This window comes from Strongylocentrotus purpuratus, unplaced genomic scaffold, assembly GCF_000002235.5.
Source record: "Strongylocentrotus purpuratus isolate Spur 01 unplaced genomic scaffold, Spur_5.0 spur5_scaffold_4, whole genome shotgun sequence".
In the NCBI taxonomy this organism is placed as follows: Eukaryota; Metazoa; Echinodermata; class Echinoidea; order Camarodonta; family Strongylocentrotidae; genus Strongylocentrotus; species Strongylocentrotus purpuratus.
In genome coordinates, this window is record NW_022145610.1 from 27,941,656 (window position 1) to 27,958,099 (window position 16,444).

Genomic DNA, 16,444 nt, shown 5'->3' on the forward strand with positions numbered 1-16,444 from the left:
TAGCTAATCGGTCGATCTTAGTCAAGAAACATTGTTTTATAGCTTAATTAACATCTTGACCTTGAGAGGGAGCTATAAAACATAAAGAATTTATTATTTACAATTTCATAACTTTAAACTCGATTTCAACCGCAACAACGATCACTGAATATTGTAGGATCGTATATGCTTCCAATATGTTCATTTGAACCAAATTCATGAACCCAAACCTTTGTATTTGTATTACTTTTAATATAAAAATGCAAACAATGCATCTGGTTCTTCCAAGCGTGACACATCGTCATCTATACATTTAGTAATAGACGAACATATGCTAATTTGCTGTACACTGTCTCTCTACAGTTTATATTTTCTCTTCCTTCCTACTATGTATACACTTTTTAGACGGCAGAGTGGTATAATTAACACGATAGCCAAGATTATCAAAGTTTTCTTCTTCTTCCTTTTCTTCTTCTTCTTCTACTACATTTATCATTTCTATTATCAGTTTAATTTTGTTATTATTATCATCGTTATCATCTTTAATAAGTTTTTTTTCTTACCTGTCTGAAAATAATATAATTTTAACTTATTATTTATTATTTATTTACTTATTTTCGACATGTATGTCGGAGACCCCACTGGAAATAAGCCCCACGGCTTTTGCAGGTTCTCTTGTTCAAGCTGACTTCATTTTGATCTGTTATTTTTTATGTTGTATGTTGAAGGCTCGGCGAATAAAATCAATTAATCAAAGGTAATTTCAGTATCCTTATATGTCACCTTTTGAAATGTTCGAACATAACAATAAAGAATTACGTATTCCAAAGTGGTATATATGTGATATACAATATAACATAGAAAATGTTTTGAAAATGCTCTCCGAGTTGATTTCTCGAAATATTTGCGATCGTGTTAATTAAATAATTAGTTTAAATATTATATTTGTATTACATTTTCAGTGAAAGAGCAGGATTAAGAACCCGTGAAATGTAGTGATATTAATGTTTACATGTTTTACCTGCATAATCGTGTCACGAAATAGCATAAGCATAACAATACAATTTCTGCAGTCGTGTTGTTATTCCTTGTGTGAATCACTCTTGGTGTAAAGTATCTAGCATGTTTATGTGTGTCTTGTTCATTTAAAAAACAAAACATTATGAGTGGAATCAAATTCCCTCCACTATTAAAGCTGCTCCATCAGTGGATGTTTTTAAGAAACTTCTTAAAACCTACTCATTTCCTATTTGATTCGCTATTATTTTTGTTTGTTCACTGTTATGTCAAGATTTGTGGTTATAATGTTATATTGCATATTATTGTAAGCGCTGTGATACAGTGTACTATGCATAGCGTAGCTTAATGTCTAATAATAATTATAATAATAATAATAATAATTATGGTCGGTCTGAGATATTTGATCGTTTGCGTACCATACTTTACCAAGCCTGTATTAGTGCATTATATATGAACATCGATACTGTTTCATTTAACTTCATATTTGGTCAAATAATCTGATTACAAGCTCTAGTAGAGGTTGGAAATTGATACAATCATCATGTAGTCGGTAACGTGGGGAAGAAAATCGCGTGAACTTGACCATTGCTTGTTAGTGGTCGAATCATCTTTTACACCCATTACATATTGACAGCATTAATATGTATTAATCATGCAAGGAATGTTCGGTTCTACAGAGTGCATCAAGAAACTGAAGTCAAATTTAAGCACGAAACATATTTTGGTGTGAACCTTTCATTTCTATTCTGCTTGTTTTGTCCCAGTAATCGCATGATTAAATAAACTTTAATAAAGTACCATATAGCTGTAAATTGCCTAATTTAAAAATATTTTTTCGACACAATAATTGGGGTGCCTTTATGGAAGATGCAAGGAGTTATTTTTTACAAAGATCAAAATTGCAGGGGAGCGGCGGCATTTGATATCGTTTTCACCTTTCCATTTTATTTCGGGCGGTTTCCCCCACGTTCCTCTGGATTTTACCAATGATCGTACTAAATATAATTACTTGTTTATGTTTATCTAAGATTTGCAATTTCGAACACCATGTGGAATGCCCAGTGTCCTTTTAATTATGTTCATACCAAATAATGTTTTGCGTGCTTAATAACAATGTTATCTGTTTTTTACCCACATTAAAACTTATTGAGAACCTTTCGCCACACTCATAATCCCCCTCAAACAAACAAAAGAAAACCGCACACTTACGAATTTCAAACACCATGCACGACGTAAATACACCAAGGTATTTTTTGTTGCAACTAATCCGTTTTAAGTTTTATTAGAAATTAATTTTAACGAGACCAAAAACGCATATACAATGATAAGCGTTTTTACAATAGAAGAATAACTTTCACGAACATACAAGTTATTTGAAAAGGTTCGTTATGGGTCACCATAAGACAATTTCGAAAGCAATCATTTATAGCTGTACGATTTTAAACGAAAACAATAATGATGATATTTACAATATCATAATATATACGCGATTTCTTGTTAATTTACTTATCATCAGTTATTTAACTGAAAAAACATAACAATCTATTCATAAGGCGTTCTAAAAAGCAATATACAATAATAAGCGTTTTTACAATAAAAGAATACCTTTCAAGAACATACAAGTTATTTCAAAAGTTTTAGTTATGGGTCACCATAAGACAATTCCGAAAGCAATCATTTAAAGCTGTACGATAGCGATTTTCAACGAATACAATTATTATAATCTTTACAGTATCATAATATATACGCGATTTCCCTGTTAATTTACTTATCATAAGTTATTTTAACTGAAAACCAAACATAAAATCTATTCATAAGGCGTTTCAGAAACGTAATCACGGCGAATTCCTTTCACCAATTAAAATAAATTGCCTGATATAATATTGTTAAAAACGTGAAAATGGTGTTGGAAAATAAAAGTCGCATTTTAATCTCGGCTCCAAAATCAGACAGGAGGGGGAAAGGGGAGCGAGAGAAAGAGACCAACAGAGAGACAGGGAGAGAAGGGGTAGGAGGTGGGGAGAGGGGGAGAAGGGGAGAAGAAGAGAAGAGAAAGAGAGAGAGATCTGCCATTGTCATTATCAAGAACACAAAACCTATTGATCTAACCGACCATACTGCCTATTATCGTGATTTCCATTGCCATGATTGCGGTTACTGCTCACATCAGTCTCGAAAGGTTTTAAGTCGAAGTCGATATTGCCATTTTTCTCTGTCATCTCCTGATCATCGACATCGAGTACTCCTCCCATTGTGGTCCCATACTCCTCGTGGATACCGTAAGCGAGCAGGCGGTCCTCGGGCTGGGAGGGTCCCCAGCTAGGATCGATTCGACAAAGCCGGCGAAGACGCTGCAGAGTCCAAAAATAGCGCTCATTAGTTTGTATTAAATACCCGATTTTATTACTTCATATTCATAGGTGATCGCTAGCAGTGTCCAAAGGTTCCCCCTATTTCGCATACCAAATAACATCGTCCATAAAATAGAACATCAGTTGCATAAAACATAATTATACAACTTGGGTTTTAAATGTAACCCTATCTTGTACACATTAAGACAGGCAACCTATTTGTCACGCGTACACTTTTCCACAAGACAATAGGCACCAATATTATTGACGGAATGATTGCTTTGCGAAATTAACCATTTTCGGCCTTTTCCTATTCCAGGCTGATCTTATGATGACAACGCTTTTAACTCGTTATAGATTCATATCGCACTTGAAACAGTTAAATAATTAATCTTGAAGCCTTTCGTACATTGTATATATTCAATTCAGCTGCACTTTTCAAAAATACGATGACCATTAATTAATTGATCATTTAAAAATAACAATACATGTGCCGGCTGGTTGTGCGTAATATAACCAACACGAAAAAGCCAACAAAAAAGCCAACATCTGCATTGGCTGAAATACAACGTAAAAGGCGCTATTTCTTTTTTTTTAATGGCTTTTTCAAATTATCGTCGTTATATTTATGGATATTTCAGCCGTCTCTGAACCGATTTTGATCAAAAAAGATGATTTTGTCATTTAAATTGTATGTTCTTTCAAATTTGACATTCAGTTTTTCATTATCTCACAAAACTATCCCTTTAATATAACATGAAGAGCAAGAGTTTGCAATATGGTGAATTATTGTTGAGGCATGAAAATAAAGTTTTTTTTAGATTAATATACCATAAATAATATTTCTTATAGTCATTGCTATTAAACAAACCTCACGAAATGACCCGGATGAACGCAGCATGTCGAAAATCGGAACACCTGGTATGAAGACTAGCGTACCCGCTATGAACAACCAACCAATCACGTGACACCAAGCAGGGAAAGGGCCGTTGTACTCTGGAAGCGACCAATTACTTATGTTATATATCAGGATGACCTACAAATACAAGAAAAGAAGTATCGTCGTTAATTTTAACGGAATCATGAGGGCGATCTCGCTCAATGTGTCCCGTATGACTCAATTTACAAATGGTATTAAAGGCATCGTTAAACAATGTTAAATTTGAGATGCACGACCCTACGTGTTATCAGTGTCTGTGATATGGTGTAATATTGAAGCCCTAAACAAATTGCGCTTTAAAATAATCAAGAAGTGCCTCAAAAAAGTAAAAATCTTTGAGTGACCGGTTTTACCATACTCGTTTTCCCCGGTAGACTGTAGTTTTATGAAAACCGTTAGGAAAACGCAAAATTTGGTTTCGATTTCCAATCATAAATATCTTGATAATCAGACAGGTGATCGGCTTGTAAAAGTCATGGGGTCTTGACTGACCTAAAGGTTTATAATTATCATTGCAGCATGAGCTAAATCCAGGATCTTGTTTCAGAATCTGAGACAAAGTTACCGGATCCCTTTAATGCGACAGAGCATACTATTTAGTGGTTATATCAAGTAACTCTTCACTGTTTCATGAAGTAAGTATGTGGAAAAAAGACGTAATGTCTTACACGATAGTGCGAAATAACCTGTTACAATTACCAATGTCCTAAACACATCCATGATATATCACAGTGGTTTGATTGTTTGGTGTTTTGAATGATTAATTAATGAAATTGAGGATTTGAACTTTTTGATTTTTTTTTTATATATTTGTAAAAATGCAAAAGAAAAAGAAAATCAAACAGAAATAAATAAATCAAATCAAATCAAATTTTAGACGTACCACCTTTACAAAATGTGTTATTTTCTTCGCCTTTTGATTTCGAGCAATTTAAAAGAATTGTTAAAACTTTAACAAGGAAACATCATCGGGGGGGGGGGGAGGGTGATAACATTGCTAAACTGGCTCTGGTTCAGAGTCTGAAATGCAATGTAGAGAACCAAGTTGGAATGCACTTAATGAAACTTTTGAATATTTTTTCTGTTGTACGACACATGATCCGGCGATAGATTGCTCCATAGCCACACTTTCAATATTTCGAACTTCAACCCTAGACTACATGTTCCACCAAAACCCGACGCAAACCTGCACATTATCCAAATAAACAATTGCAACCTGCAACCTTATGTCAAACCTTGAAAGTGACTTTTACTAATTAGAGCGGGTGGTCGTCGCCGGAGCAAATGTCAGAGTACCTTTCCTTTATTTTTACCTGAATTACACCAAGGACAACGAACATAAAGGGTACTTTTCGCTTCATCGACATATTAAAAGGTGTACAGGATCAGGAGACCATAACTAGGTCCTCGTCAATGAACGAAGATCCAGGAGACAAAAGGTTCAGGGTCCCAAAACACAACGCTTAGCAATTCATCGTACGATTTACTTTTGCGATTGATTGCACATAGTGTTCAATGCAGTCAGAGCAAAGGTCAATCGTATGATCAAGTGCTAAATGTTGTGTTACAGGCCCCGGAACACCAAAGATCAATGTTACGAAAGGATCCTGGACACCAAAGGCCCGGCACATCAAAGGTTCAACACATCAAAGGTCCAAGATACCTAATGTTTGGGTCTACTCGTTAAACGTCTGATCAATTAGTCTCAAAAGAATCACCAATTAAACCATTAAGACTGAGGAGCGAGACAAAGGTGCAAGAAAAAAAAAATCTCGTTCTTGTGGACTTATGATCATCCGGACTAAGACATGACAACGCAACTGCCCGAACCATTTTCCTCTCCGCTCAAGGTGCTACTTCTTTCTGTGATGTTTTGCAGCTATAGGGTCAGATCAGGGTTGGAGAGCCACCCAAGAGCGTCATCTGATACAAGATGCCTCCTGGAAACGTTATGAGATGTTTAAAGACACTTACCACGAGTATACCCGGTGTCACGACTATCCAGCATATTTTCCAGTAATAGAATGTCCAGTGGTTCACAGTCTTGTTTCCCAGCATGGCCCTTATGTCATTCTTAAGGCGGTCGAAGCCATAAACCCAAGTGAAGGAGATCGGAATGGCGATTCCGGTAACCATTGAGATCCAGCCAGAGGCGTAGCTGTCAATGAGGGCAACCCAATACGGCCCGGCCTTTATCGTAAAGAAAAACAATTAAAGGATTAAAATTTAATCTTAGCGTAGAACTTTATTATAAGAGTTTTCTCAAAAGCATAATAATATTGTGATGTGAAACCCAATAATCATATTTGGTGAGATCTTGGACCTTTTTAATGACTACGTAAAGCTGTACCAGTCACACACGCGCGCACCCGACACTCACACACACACACACACACACACGCACACACACACGCACACGCACACACGCACACACACACACGCACACCCAAACTCACATGCACACACACACACATACGCACACACACACACACGCGTACACGCGCACACACGAACACACGCACACACACACACACACACACACAACGTACCCTTATAACGCTCGTCACAATCAGGGATCTTTTCAATCGTGTTTTTTAAATCATTTAACATTTTATTCAAGATGTTTACTTCACAAGAGGGGCTTAAAATTATTTAGAGTTCCAGTTTCTTAGTAAGTTCCTCATGTGCACCTGTCGTAAGCGAATTGGCCTGCCTTTTAAATGTTATAATACTTATCATTCCATTTAAAATTCAATAGGCCTATTGTGACAAAAATACTACTTTTTCTCAAATTTGTAGGCACCTAGACCTTGCCCTGGCACGGATAAGTGTGAAATAATATTATCATGATTATCATTTAGCTGTTTTGTTTCTGTTGTTGTTGTTGGTAAAATTTTTACGGCGTTCATTCAGTATTGAATATATACGCCATAAATATCTTCAATTTTATAAGAAAATCAGTTATAGTCTTCTTAAGAAAACTGAGAATAAAGATTTGTAATGAAATAATTAATTGATAAGTAACGCAATTTATTAGGAGTCTCTGGATGGTTTGCAACTTCGTGTTTCTGCTTTTTTAAAAAGTTTAATCTGGTCAGCCCGGTTTCGTTTTTGTTTCTGTATAGCAGTCAGTTCGGGTCATCGCATGGCTACTTCCCAATATCTAGCAAAAGTAAGAGCCACGTCGTAGGTCTGTACTCTGTCGGGTCCCTCTCGGTGCATGTGTCATCCAGCATGTCACAGCTCAGTAGATTTTGTTTTAGTACATGGAAATATATAAAATAAAAAAAACTTGGAACTGGACTCTTAACTTACGTTCGTGACGTAGGAGAAGCTTGTGAGATATATTCCAAAACAGATGAATGCACATACTGAGACCCGCCATCTTCTTAACCGCGGCATCGCATCCAAAATGACAGTTACCATCGCTTCAACGCATACAAACTATCGAATAAGAAGAAGACTTGAATTAAAGGAAAGTTTGCCGTGAAATAATAATATCAATAACAACACTCAGAATAATACTAGTAATAACGATAACAATGATAATAAACAATAATGATAATAATATTACTAAGAACAACATAAAAAGGGCACAATAATAATGATGATATTGTTAGCAGCATAATTTTTCAATGACTTTCAAACGTATATAAGCAATTTACATATTAAAAAAAAGCCTTGGTCTTGTGAAAATGACAGGTGTTTTTCATCAATTTCTGTTATAGTTTCATAAAATATCCATGGGACTTTGTTCTTTTACTTAAAATGTGATTTTTTTTTGTTGATTTTTTTTAAAATCATCTATTCTGGGTCGTTCTTCATATTCAGTAACCAAAATGTTTTTACTAAAAATTCGAAATGAAAATGATCGAAAAGACGAAAAATCAAACGGTAAAAGAAGACCTGGTAAAACATGAGACAGGATGAAATGATAAACAGAAAGAAAAGGGAAAGTATAGCCACCTGACTGTCTAGTGCTAGTAGGAAAATCATAAAGAAGAATAAAGCTGACCAAACGGGTGCACCAGGAAACTTAGCTAAGGCTGCAGGACAAACCACAAAGACAAGACCAAACCCTGGGGAGGAAACAGACAGGAATATCGTTGAATCATCATAGAATAATTTCAATCAGTCAAAGAGTCAAGAATCAAAGTCATTGAAACCCTATCGAACATTTTATAAACATGTATCTAATATGTCTCTCGCCTTGTGGCCGTGCTCAAAGGAAATATTCAAAGATTAATTTTGTTTTGCTTTTTTTGCACTTAGTCTTGCTTTCGTTTTCATCATTAGCTGTAGTTGTTATTGGTATGACTGTAAAAAGACCATCACTAATATTAAAAAATTAATGTTAAAAATATGGATAAATGCTGTCATTTTTCCACACTCATCGATGAAATATTCTTCTTTTTCATTTTGCTTCAAAGTTCCTTCTTTGTGACGTGCATCATCAGCCTTCGACCAAAAACATTCTGCGCCGAATAAAAGATGAAGACATAATAAAATACAGAAAATATGTACAAACACATAAATCTGACTAAAATGACAACTGGAATGTGACAGCCGAGAAACTTGACCAAGCTTTCGTATAGATTAATGTTGGATTCTTGAAGACCTACCTCCTTTGACGACCTCTTGTACTGGAACTCCAATCTGCTTTGCCATGTACCCTAAAATGGCAAAGACAGCGAACCCGCAGTAGAGGCTAGTCAAACTGTTTCCAACGGCCACGATCAACGCATCACTACAAATGGACACAATAACGTTAGCATTTGAAAATGACTTGTGTCGGGCTGTCGGCCAACTGGTAAAAGAATGGCAGATTTTTCAAAGTAATTTAGCCTAATTATTTATGAGTTTAAAATCCGCCGGCTTTAAGTCGCCTCCAAATGATTTGGTAATGACGATTAACACCTTAGTAAATCAGACGTTAATTAATAATAATAATATTCCGCTTATATAAGCGCTTAATACAAATGTCTCTAAGCACTTTACAGATATACACATGAATGTCAATATATTTAATTTTTTGTCCGGTTTAAGCTATCAGTTTGGTACATTCATCAGATATACTTAAAATCAATCTCGGGGCCCTGTTTCATAAAACATGTTATTAATAACAAGTCACAATAAATGTTGTAAACTACTGAAATCGTGGCATTAGATTGGCTGAGAGCAACTTTGTCATAGAAATTTAGTTTTTTTTTAATTGAGAACATGTTTTACAAAAAAGGGCCCTGATGCGGTCTGTAACGTAGGGGGCAAATTACTTCTGCTGAATTTGAAATTTGTCACCTACCTGACAAACGTATTGTGGAACCTGTTGAACGAGGCCATGGTAGAAAGACCGCCTCCTCCTGCGCCTGATGAGAAGAACACTTGTTGAGCTGCATCCTTCCAAGGCTGAGAAAATGACAAACAGATAGGTGTTCCGAGGTTTGCTTAACTATTTTTCTAAGTATGATAATAAATGTTATCTGACGTTTATTTCAAAGATAACCGTTACTTCTAATTTACATATCAGGACAGATGTGCATACAAATAAACTTGTTGTAAGTTTTTGAAACATAATACACAAAGTCTTTAATGTTCAGGTACAATAAATCAACATGCCATATAAACAAATTTATCCTTAAAAGCGTGACTCGGAAAACGTTAATAGGTAGGAATTGTTGTAATAATAATTGTGAAATTGTAGGGTAAACTTGAAATAAAGATATGTAAAATGATAATAAAGATATGTAATTATATGATAATAAAGTGAGCATTACCAGTGGGTGTACAATCTTACTCCATGTAGGTTTCACGAAGTAGCGAATTCCATCCATGTATCCGTCCAGTGTTACAGCACGTATAAGCAGAGCTGTCATCATTACATACGGGAACAGTGCCGTGAAGTACACCACCTAAAAAAAAAGAGGGTTGTTGATGTAATCTCTATTCCGATTTATTTCCAGTTTTTAAAAAGATATTTCTATAACGATAGGGAGTCACACTATGATTATGACGGACAAAGAAAGAGGACAAAATATACAGTTCCTCAGGTAGACAAAGGAACATCCCTTCACTGCTATTATGTAAAAATGTGTAGAACAGGTGTCACATGCATAATCACCTGTTATACACATTTTTACATAATAGCAGTGCAGGGATGTTCCTTTATCTACCTGAGAAACTGTATATTTTGTCCTCTTTCTTTGTCCGTCATGTTCATAGTGTCGGTTAAGTAACCCAATTGGTAATTTGGACCACACTGAATTCACCCATTATGGATAGTTGTTGGTGAAGAAAAAACTACGACAATATACTACGTGCCTATGAGCGAAAGCTGCTGATCCATGTGTATTCTAAGGAACTTCCCAAGTGGACTGGGACAGAATGGCAAAAAGAAGAAAGCTCTGAACAAACATAAAAACGTGTCTCATAAACCTTTTGGCAATTAGTCTGACGGCTTACAAGACTATCAAGTCCACTAGATCAAAGGTTCACTAGAGGTGCGATAGCTCAGTTGGTAGAGCAGTGGTCGGCCATCTGGTTACTTACTTACAAGCATTTATGCTTTCTTAGCAGTCAGGTACAAAATAACCACCAACAACTTACTATAGATCGCGCTTTCTTGACCATGTGTAGAACTGTGTAGAACAGGTGTCACATCACCTGTTATACACATTTTTACATAATAGCAGTGCAGGGATGTTCCTTTATCTACCTGAGAAACTGTATATTTTGTCCTCTTTCTTTGTCCGTCATGTTCATAGTGTCGGTTAAGTAACCCAATTGGTAATTTGGACCACACTGAATTCACCCATTATGGATAGTTGTTGGTGAAGAAAAAACTACGACAATATACTACGTGCCTATGAGCGAAAGCTGCTGATCCATGTGTATTCTAAGGAACTTCCCAAGTGGACTGGGACAGAATGGCAAAAAGAAGAAAGCTCTGAACAAACATAAAAACGTGTCTCATAAACCTTTTGGCAATTAGTCTGACGGCTTACAAGACTATCAAGTCCACTAGATCAAAGGTTCACTAGAGGTGCGATAGCTCAGTTGGTAGAGCAGTGGTCGGCCATCTGGTTACTTACTTACAAGCATTTATGCTTTCTTAGCAGTCAGGTACAAAATAACCACCAACAACTTACTATAGATCGCGCTTTCTTGACCATGAACCTTGAACAAGTAGTAGTCTGATGGTTAAAAAAAACTCTCAGTCAAGTGTAGATGGGTTGTTGCCCGCTTCTCCGAATAATCATGAGCAGATGATGTCACTACGCGGTCGGGAGGGGTTCTAGAAAAAAGTATTGGGGGCTTTTCACGCTTTTAGGAGATGGGGGTGGGGAGGGAGGGGCTTGGTTCTTGCATTCATTTCCTACATGTGTCTCGCGAAAATTGGGGGAGGTGGCTTGAGCCGTCCCCACCCACTAGAACCACCACTGGCCACAGTTAGTGCTGGTATTACCTTGCCAGAAGTCTTGATACCTTTGGCGATGATGAGGAAAATGGCAACCCAGACGAAGAGGTTACAGAGAGCGAGCTGCCATACAACACCACCTGGTTTCTCGATGCTGGACGACTCCCGTAACAGCTCGTTTCTGGGTCGGAAAAAATGGCTGGTTTCAGTCTTTAGAAAAGTTCTAAAAGGTTTGATATTCGTCCGTAATTTCACAAATAAATACCAACTATGTATTCATTGGAAATTAAAATTAATCATGATAGGGAACAACTTAATGGTTGAGATCTTTGTAATACCAAGGTGATCCAAAAGACATCATACGTGTCGCTACTATATACACAGCAAAAAGGGAAATACGACATTGTTTATTGTCCAGAATTTTCAGAAAAAAATGTATCACCACCAGATGGCATAATGGGCAAAAATGAGACAAAAACCCGGAAAATCATGTTATCAAATAAGAAATAAACCACGATTTTATTTTATTGGGGGGGGGGGGGCACTGTCCTCACAACATCCCCCTCCCGTCAGTACGCCAGTGGTCAGGCAAATGGCGCCTCGGATGCGAAGGGCACTATATAACTATGTCTATAAAGGGCATAATACTTACGTCCAGTATTCCTCGCTTGGTAGAACGCGCATGTTCTTTATAGGATCCGTATAGTTGCTGAAATCCAGAAAAGTGTCGTTAAAGACTGTGACATTGTATCCAGCAAGTTCTTCATCCGACAGCAGAGTCACGTTGGCACAACTCCCATTGGACATTATAATCCCGTCTTGATTAAGGCAGTCGTCGTAGAGATCGCTGCAGTAGAGCGTGTTCCACTTGTGACCACACCCAACCCATGGCAGGTGAGACGTCAAAGAGGCGAAGAAGTAGTAGATGGCATAGGATATTACAACATTGTAGTAGCCGTTAGCAACAAAGAATGACATCATCTGACAGTATCCAATCCCTGATGAACAAAAGAATGAATGCAAAATATTCATCATTTCGCTATCTCTTACTTAACTAGAATGTCATACATCACACTTAATAAGGTTGGCGAGACCGAAGGTCCAAAGGGGTCGGTCTCGTAGGCCTTCTAATTACTAATAAAATCGCTTTCGATGAGACCGAATGTCCTCGGGATCGACGGTTAGGTCTCATTTCGATCCAGTAGGCATTCGGCTTTCTTGAATTTTTTCAAGTGGACTTTATAACGAAATGAAGAAATGAAGATCGTTCTGTCACGAAATTGATATTTCCTTTTAAACAATTTTATAGCAATTTGTACGAGATTGAGACTTTGACATTTGGCGTCCCATACAATAATGTAGGTCTATGGAGTCTTAAAGGACTAAAGGACTTACCTCTCATGATTGGTAATGCTCGCCATATCTTGGCAAAGTTGCTAGAGCTGTACTGACCAATGGCAAACTCCAGAACGATCAGAGGTATACACACGAAGAGGAGCAGTGTGCAGTAAGGTACCAGGAATGCACCTGTATTCAAGGAGAGGAAGAAAGAGAGAGAAAGACAGAGAGAGAGAGATAGAGATAGAGAGACAGAGAGAGAGAGAGAGATAGAGAGAGACAGAGAGAGAGACAGAGAGATAGAGAGACAGTGAGAGAGAGAGATGTATATATATAGAGAGTAGAGTTATACCTCTGACATTTTTACCTCAGACATTTTTACCTCTGACATTTTTACCTCTGACATTTTTTCCTCTGACATTTTCACCTCTGACATTTTTTCCTCTGACATTTTTACCTCTGACATTTTTACCTCTGACATTTTTACCTCTGACATTTTTACCTCTGACATTTTTACCTCTGACATTTTTTCCTCTGACATTTTTACCTCTGACATTTTTACCTCTGACATTTTTACCTCTGACATTTTACCTCTGACATTTTTACCTCTGACATTTTTTCCTCTGACATTTTTACACCGAGCCATGCTGAGTTTGAATACGAGATGAATACCGAAATTCCGAAATTATCATAAGTAACAAAACCAACAAACTTCTCCAATTCTAATTGTATGCATGCTTCTTGAACAATTCTTACTCAGAAGCTTGCAATGTATGTAATCTATAAAGATGCCATTACTTATAGCAGGTAAATTATAAGATAATTATACTGTTTTCACACTGGCAATATTAGCTTAACCCCGTACTATAGGTGGGGTTAAGGGGGGAGGGGTCTCAGCCCCACCTATAGTACGGGTTTAAGGCTATTCCACTTTCTGGCTTTTACCAAAGTGGGCTAAAGTTGGCTAACCCCACATATAGTACGGGGTTAACTAACCCTGCAAAATAGCAGGGCTAACCCCGCAATTGCGGTGCCAAGCAAATGAATGAGAACAAAAACGAAAAATAGTCCGGTACTACGCAATAGAGCGTATTGCAGCAGGCCAAATGCGAGGTAGTTCAAATCATAACATTCACGATATCCGGGGTTAACGAATTGCAGTGAGAAGAGCATGAATTTTCTTATTCCGGAATAGGCGCTAGTACGGGACTAAAAACATCGTGTGTGAAAAGCCAAAACAAATAATCCGTTGTTAAGGATAGTACGGGGCTAAGCAAAGTACGGGGTTAAGCAAAACCAATGTGAAAAGAGTAGTAGTAATAAGGGTTATGAAAAGAAACGTTTATATATTGAAATTAATTAGTAACCAGGTTTTTGGGGTCAGTAGTCTACACTAACTGAACTCTCAACTGGAGATTGAAATCCAATAAATATAAGCTGATAATTTTTTGAAAAGATCGAGCCGAGGTATTTGTTTTTAGTTCATCGTGGCTGTGTCGCTGCCTGGCAAGCAATATATGACAGGTTCAAATCCCGCTCGTTCCAGGCCCAAGTTCTTTCTGACTTGTTTTAAATCACGAGATCGAGCACACGGTCTTTATTTGCTGGGTGCAAGCAACAACAACGAACTTTAAAAAAATGTATACATTTCTCTCAGGAACCCTAACATATATTTTTTTAAAGTGAGCTGATAATCTTATTCAAAATTGTCACCCATCTTTAGATTATTCTTATTTGATTGAAAAAGTGATGTCAGCGTAGAACATAATTCATTATACAACTCACTCCCAGATCCTAGTCAAATGATTGGTCATGCGCGGTCACGTGTGATTCAATTACTGAGCCTATTGCACTCGTTTTCATGAAAAGGAGTGCAATATTTTCCAGTACTATTGAACTCGTTTTCAGAGCGCGCAGGAGTGCGCGTAGGGGTTAGAGCGCTTAATACTGTGTGTGCATGGGCCTATTCTTGCGCAGCACTATGCGTAAATGGGTGTAGAGGTAAGTGCGCTTGCTATATCTATATACTTATGTGTGCGCACTAAATTGAGACGTATTAAAACTTGAGATTTATTTGTCAGCCATATACTGTCACGAAACAATCTTGAATTAATTTTATTTACATCAAATAACAAGGATCTAGGAGTTTCGTTGTATAAAACAAATGATGCATGTTTCCTTTCGTTTATTATACGATCTATCCGCCCTCGTTGATGCTGTGTGTATCTAACGGCTTCGTGCAATAGATACACAGCCTCAACTCGAGTGCGGATAGATCGTATAATGAACTCATGCGCATGCATCATTTGTATATTGACCTGCATAGAATGGACATGATGTTGCGTAATGACTGGGAATGGTACACTAAGAGCCATCGAGGCAAACATCAACCATCTTGTTACTCTAGCATCTCAAACAGGTGAAATCATTTAACAGTTCTATGTACGTCTTTGGGCATGTTTACACAGCAAGGGGGACCGTGGGCGGACCGTGGATCGCGCTATCGTAGCGCGACCCACGGTCCGCGCATTGGCATTCGCCGGTGTGACCGCGCCGTTTGTCCTACCAGTTTCGTTTGTCCGTCGGACATAATATGCGGGTTTTCTGCTCGCACGGATCGTCCGAGGGACGATCCGTGCGGATTGCTATCCGCGCAGTCTGTCCCCCCATTGTTTTACGTGTATATTTGATAAAAGGAAGAAACTCGGCAAATCAATGTATTTAGACTCATTGTAAATCATGTGGTTGGCATTTTTTCTAGAAATTACATAATAATAACTCTCTACAATTTTTTAAAGCAAATGGGCCAGTCCTTTTAAAAGTAGAAGTGAATATTTTCTTTAAAACATTTATTCTATGAAGGCATACTCGTGATATTGGCCCCACAATTACTGTTGTAATCGATTGTACGTGGCTTCGTACTTACGGTCAGATGAGCATATTTTAATACCATATTCATGACACTGGCAGGTCACTAATTGGCGTATGGTCCAAGGGGCGGAGCCCCCGGAAGCGCAGGGGTTTTAGGCATTACAATTAAGGTCAGATTAGCATCCAGGGGCCAGCCTTAGGGCCCAAGATGGGGTCCAGGGGGCAGAGCCCCCGGAATTAGCTTAGGGGTATGGGCATTTAATTACGGTTACATGAGCATACTTTCTTTTCTATTTCTTTCTATTTAATTCTCTTTAATATACTTTTTCAAAAGTGTGGGGGTAGGAGGGGGGGGGGGGGGGGGGGGGGGGCTTAAGCCCCCAAGCCCGCCGTTCCGCGGGACCTGACATGTCGGCCTCTAACTAGTAAATAAGCACATTTCTTGCCTGACTGTACATTGTGATATATGTCATTCTCCAACAAACGCATAAAAAGTATAATTTACTAAAAAGCGAGGAAAAATCCCGGAAA

At 37.7% G+C, this 16,444-nt stretch overlaps 1 protein-coding gene across 2 annotated transcripts in view; it reads right to left on the reverse strand.

Annotated features, from left to right (window-relative positions):
• Positions 1-2,248: 2,248 nt before the first annotated feature.
• LOC586383 (sodium- and chloride-dependent neutral and basic amino acid transporter B(0+)) overlaps positions 2,249-16,444 on the reverse strand; it is a 29,629-nt gene continuing 15,433 nt past the window's right edge. The window contains exons 3-13 of one of the 2 annotated variants that reach the window (XM_030998204.1): positions 13,100-13,231; positions 12,357-12,702; positions 11,753-11,885; positions 10,065-10,199; positions 9,593-9,696; positions 8,913-9,037; positions 8,257-8,369; positions 7,606-7,734; positions 6,265-6,480; positions 4,222-4,386; positions 2,249-3,350 (exon numbers count right to left, since the gene is read on the reverse strand). In XM_030998204.1, coding sequence (XP_030854064.1) covers positions 3,096-3,350; positions 4,222-4,386; positions 6,265-6,480; positions 7,606-7,734; positions 8,257-8,369; positions 8,913-9,037; positions 9,593-9,696; positions 10,065-10,199; positions 11,753-11,885; positions 12,357-12,702; positions 13,100-13,231 — 1,853 coding nt within the window. In that variant the 3' untranslated portion in view covers positions 2,249-3,095. The remainder of the gene's footprint in view (positions 3,351-4,221; positions 4,387-6,264; positions 6,481-7,605; positions 7,735-8,256; positions 8,370-8,912; positions 9,038-9,592; positions 9,697-10,064; positions 10,200-11,752; positions 11,886-12,356; positions 12,703-13,099; positions 13,232-16,444) is intronic. The other variant, XM_030998205.1, reaches the window with a different exon arrangement.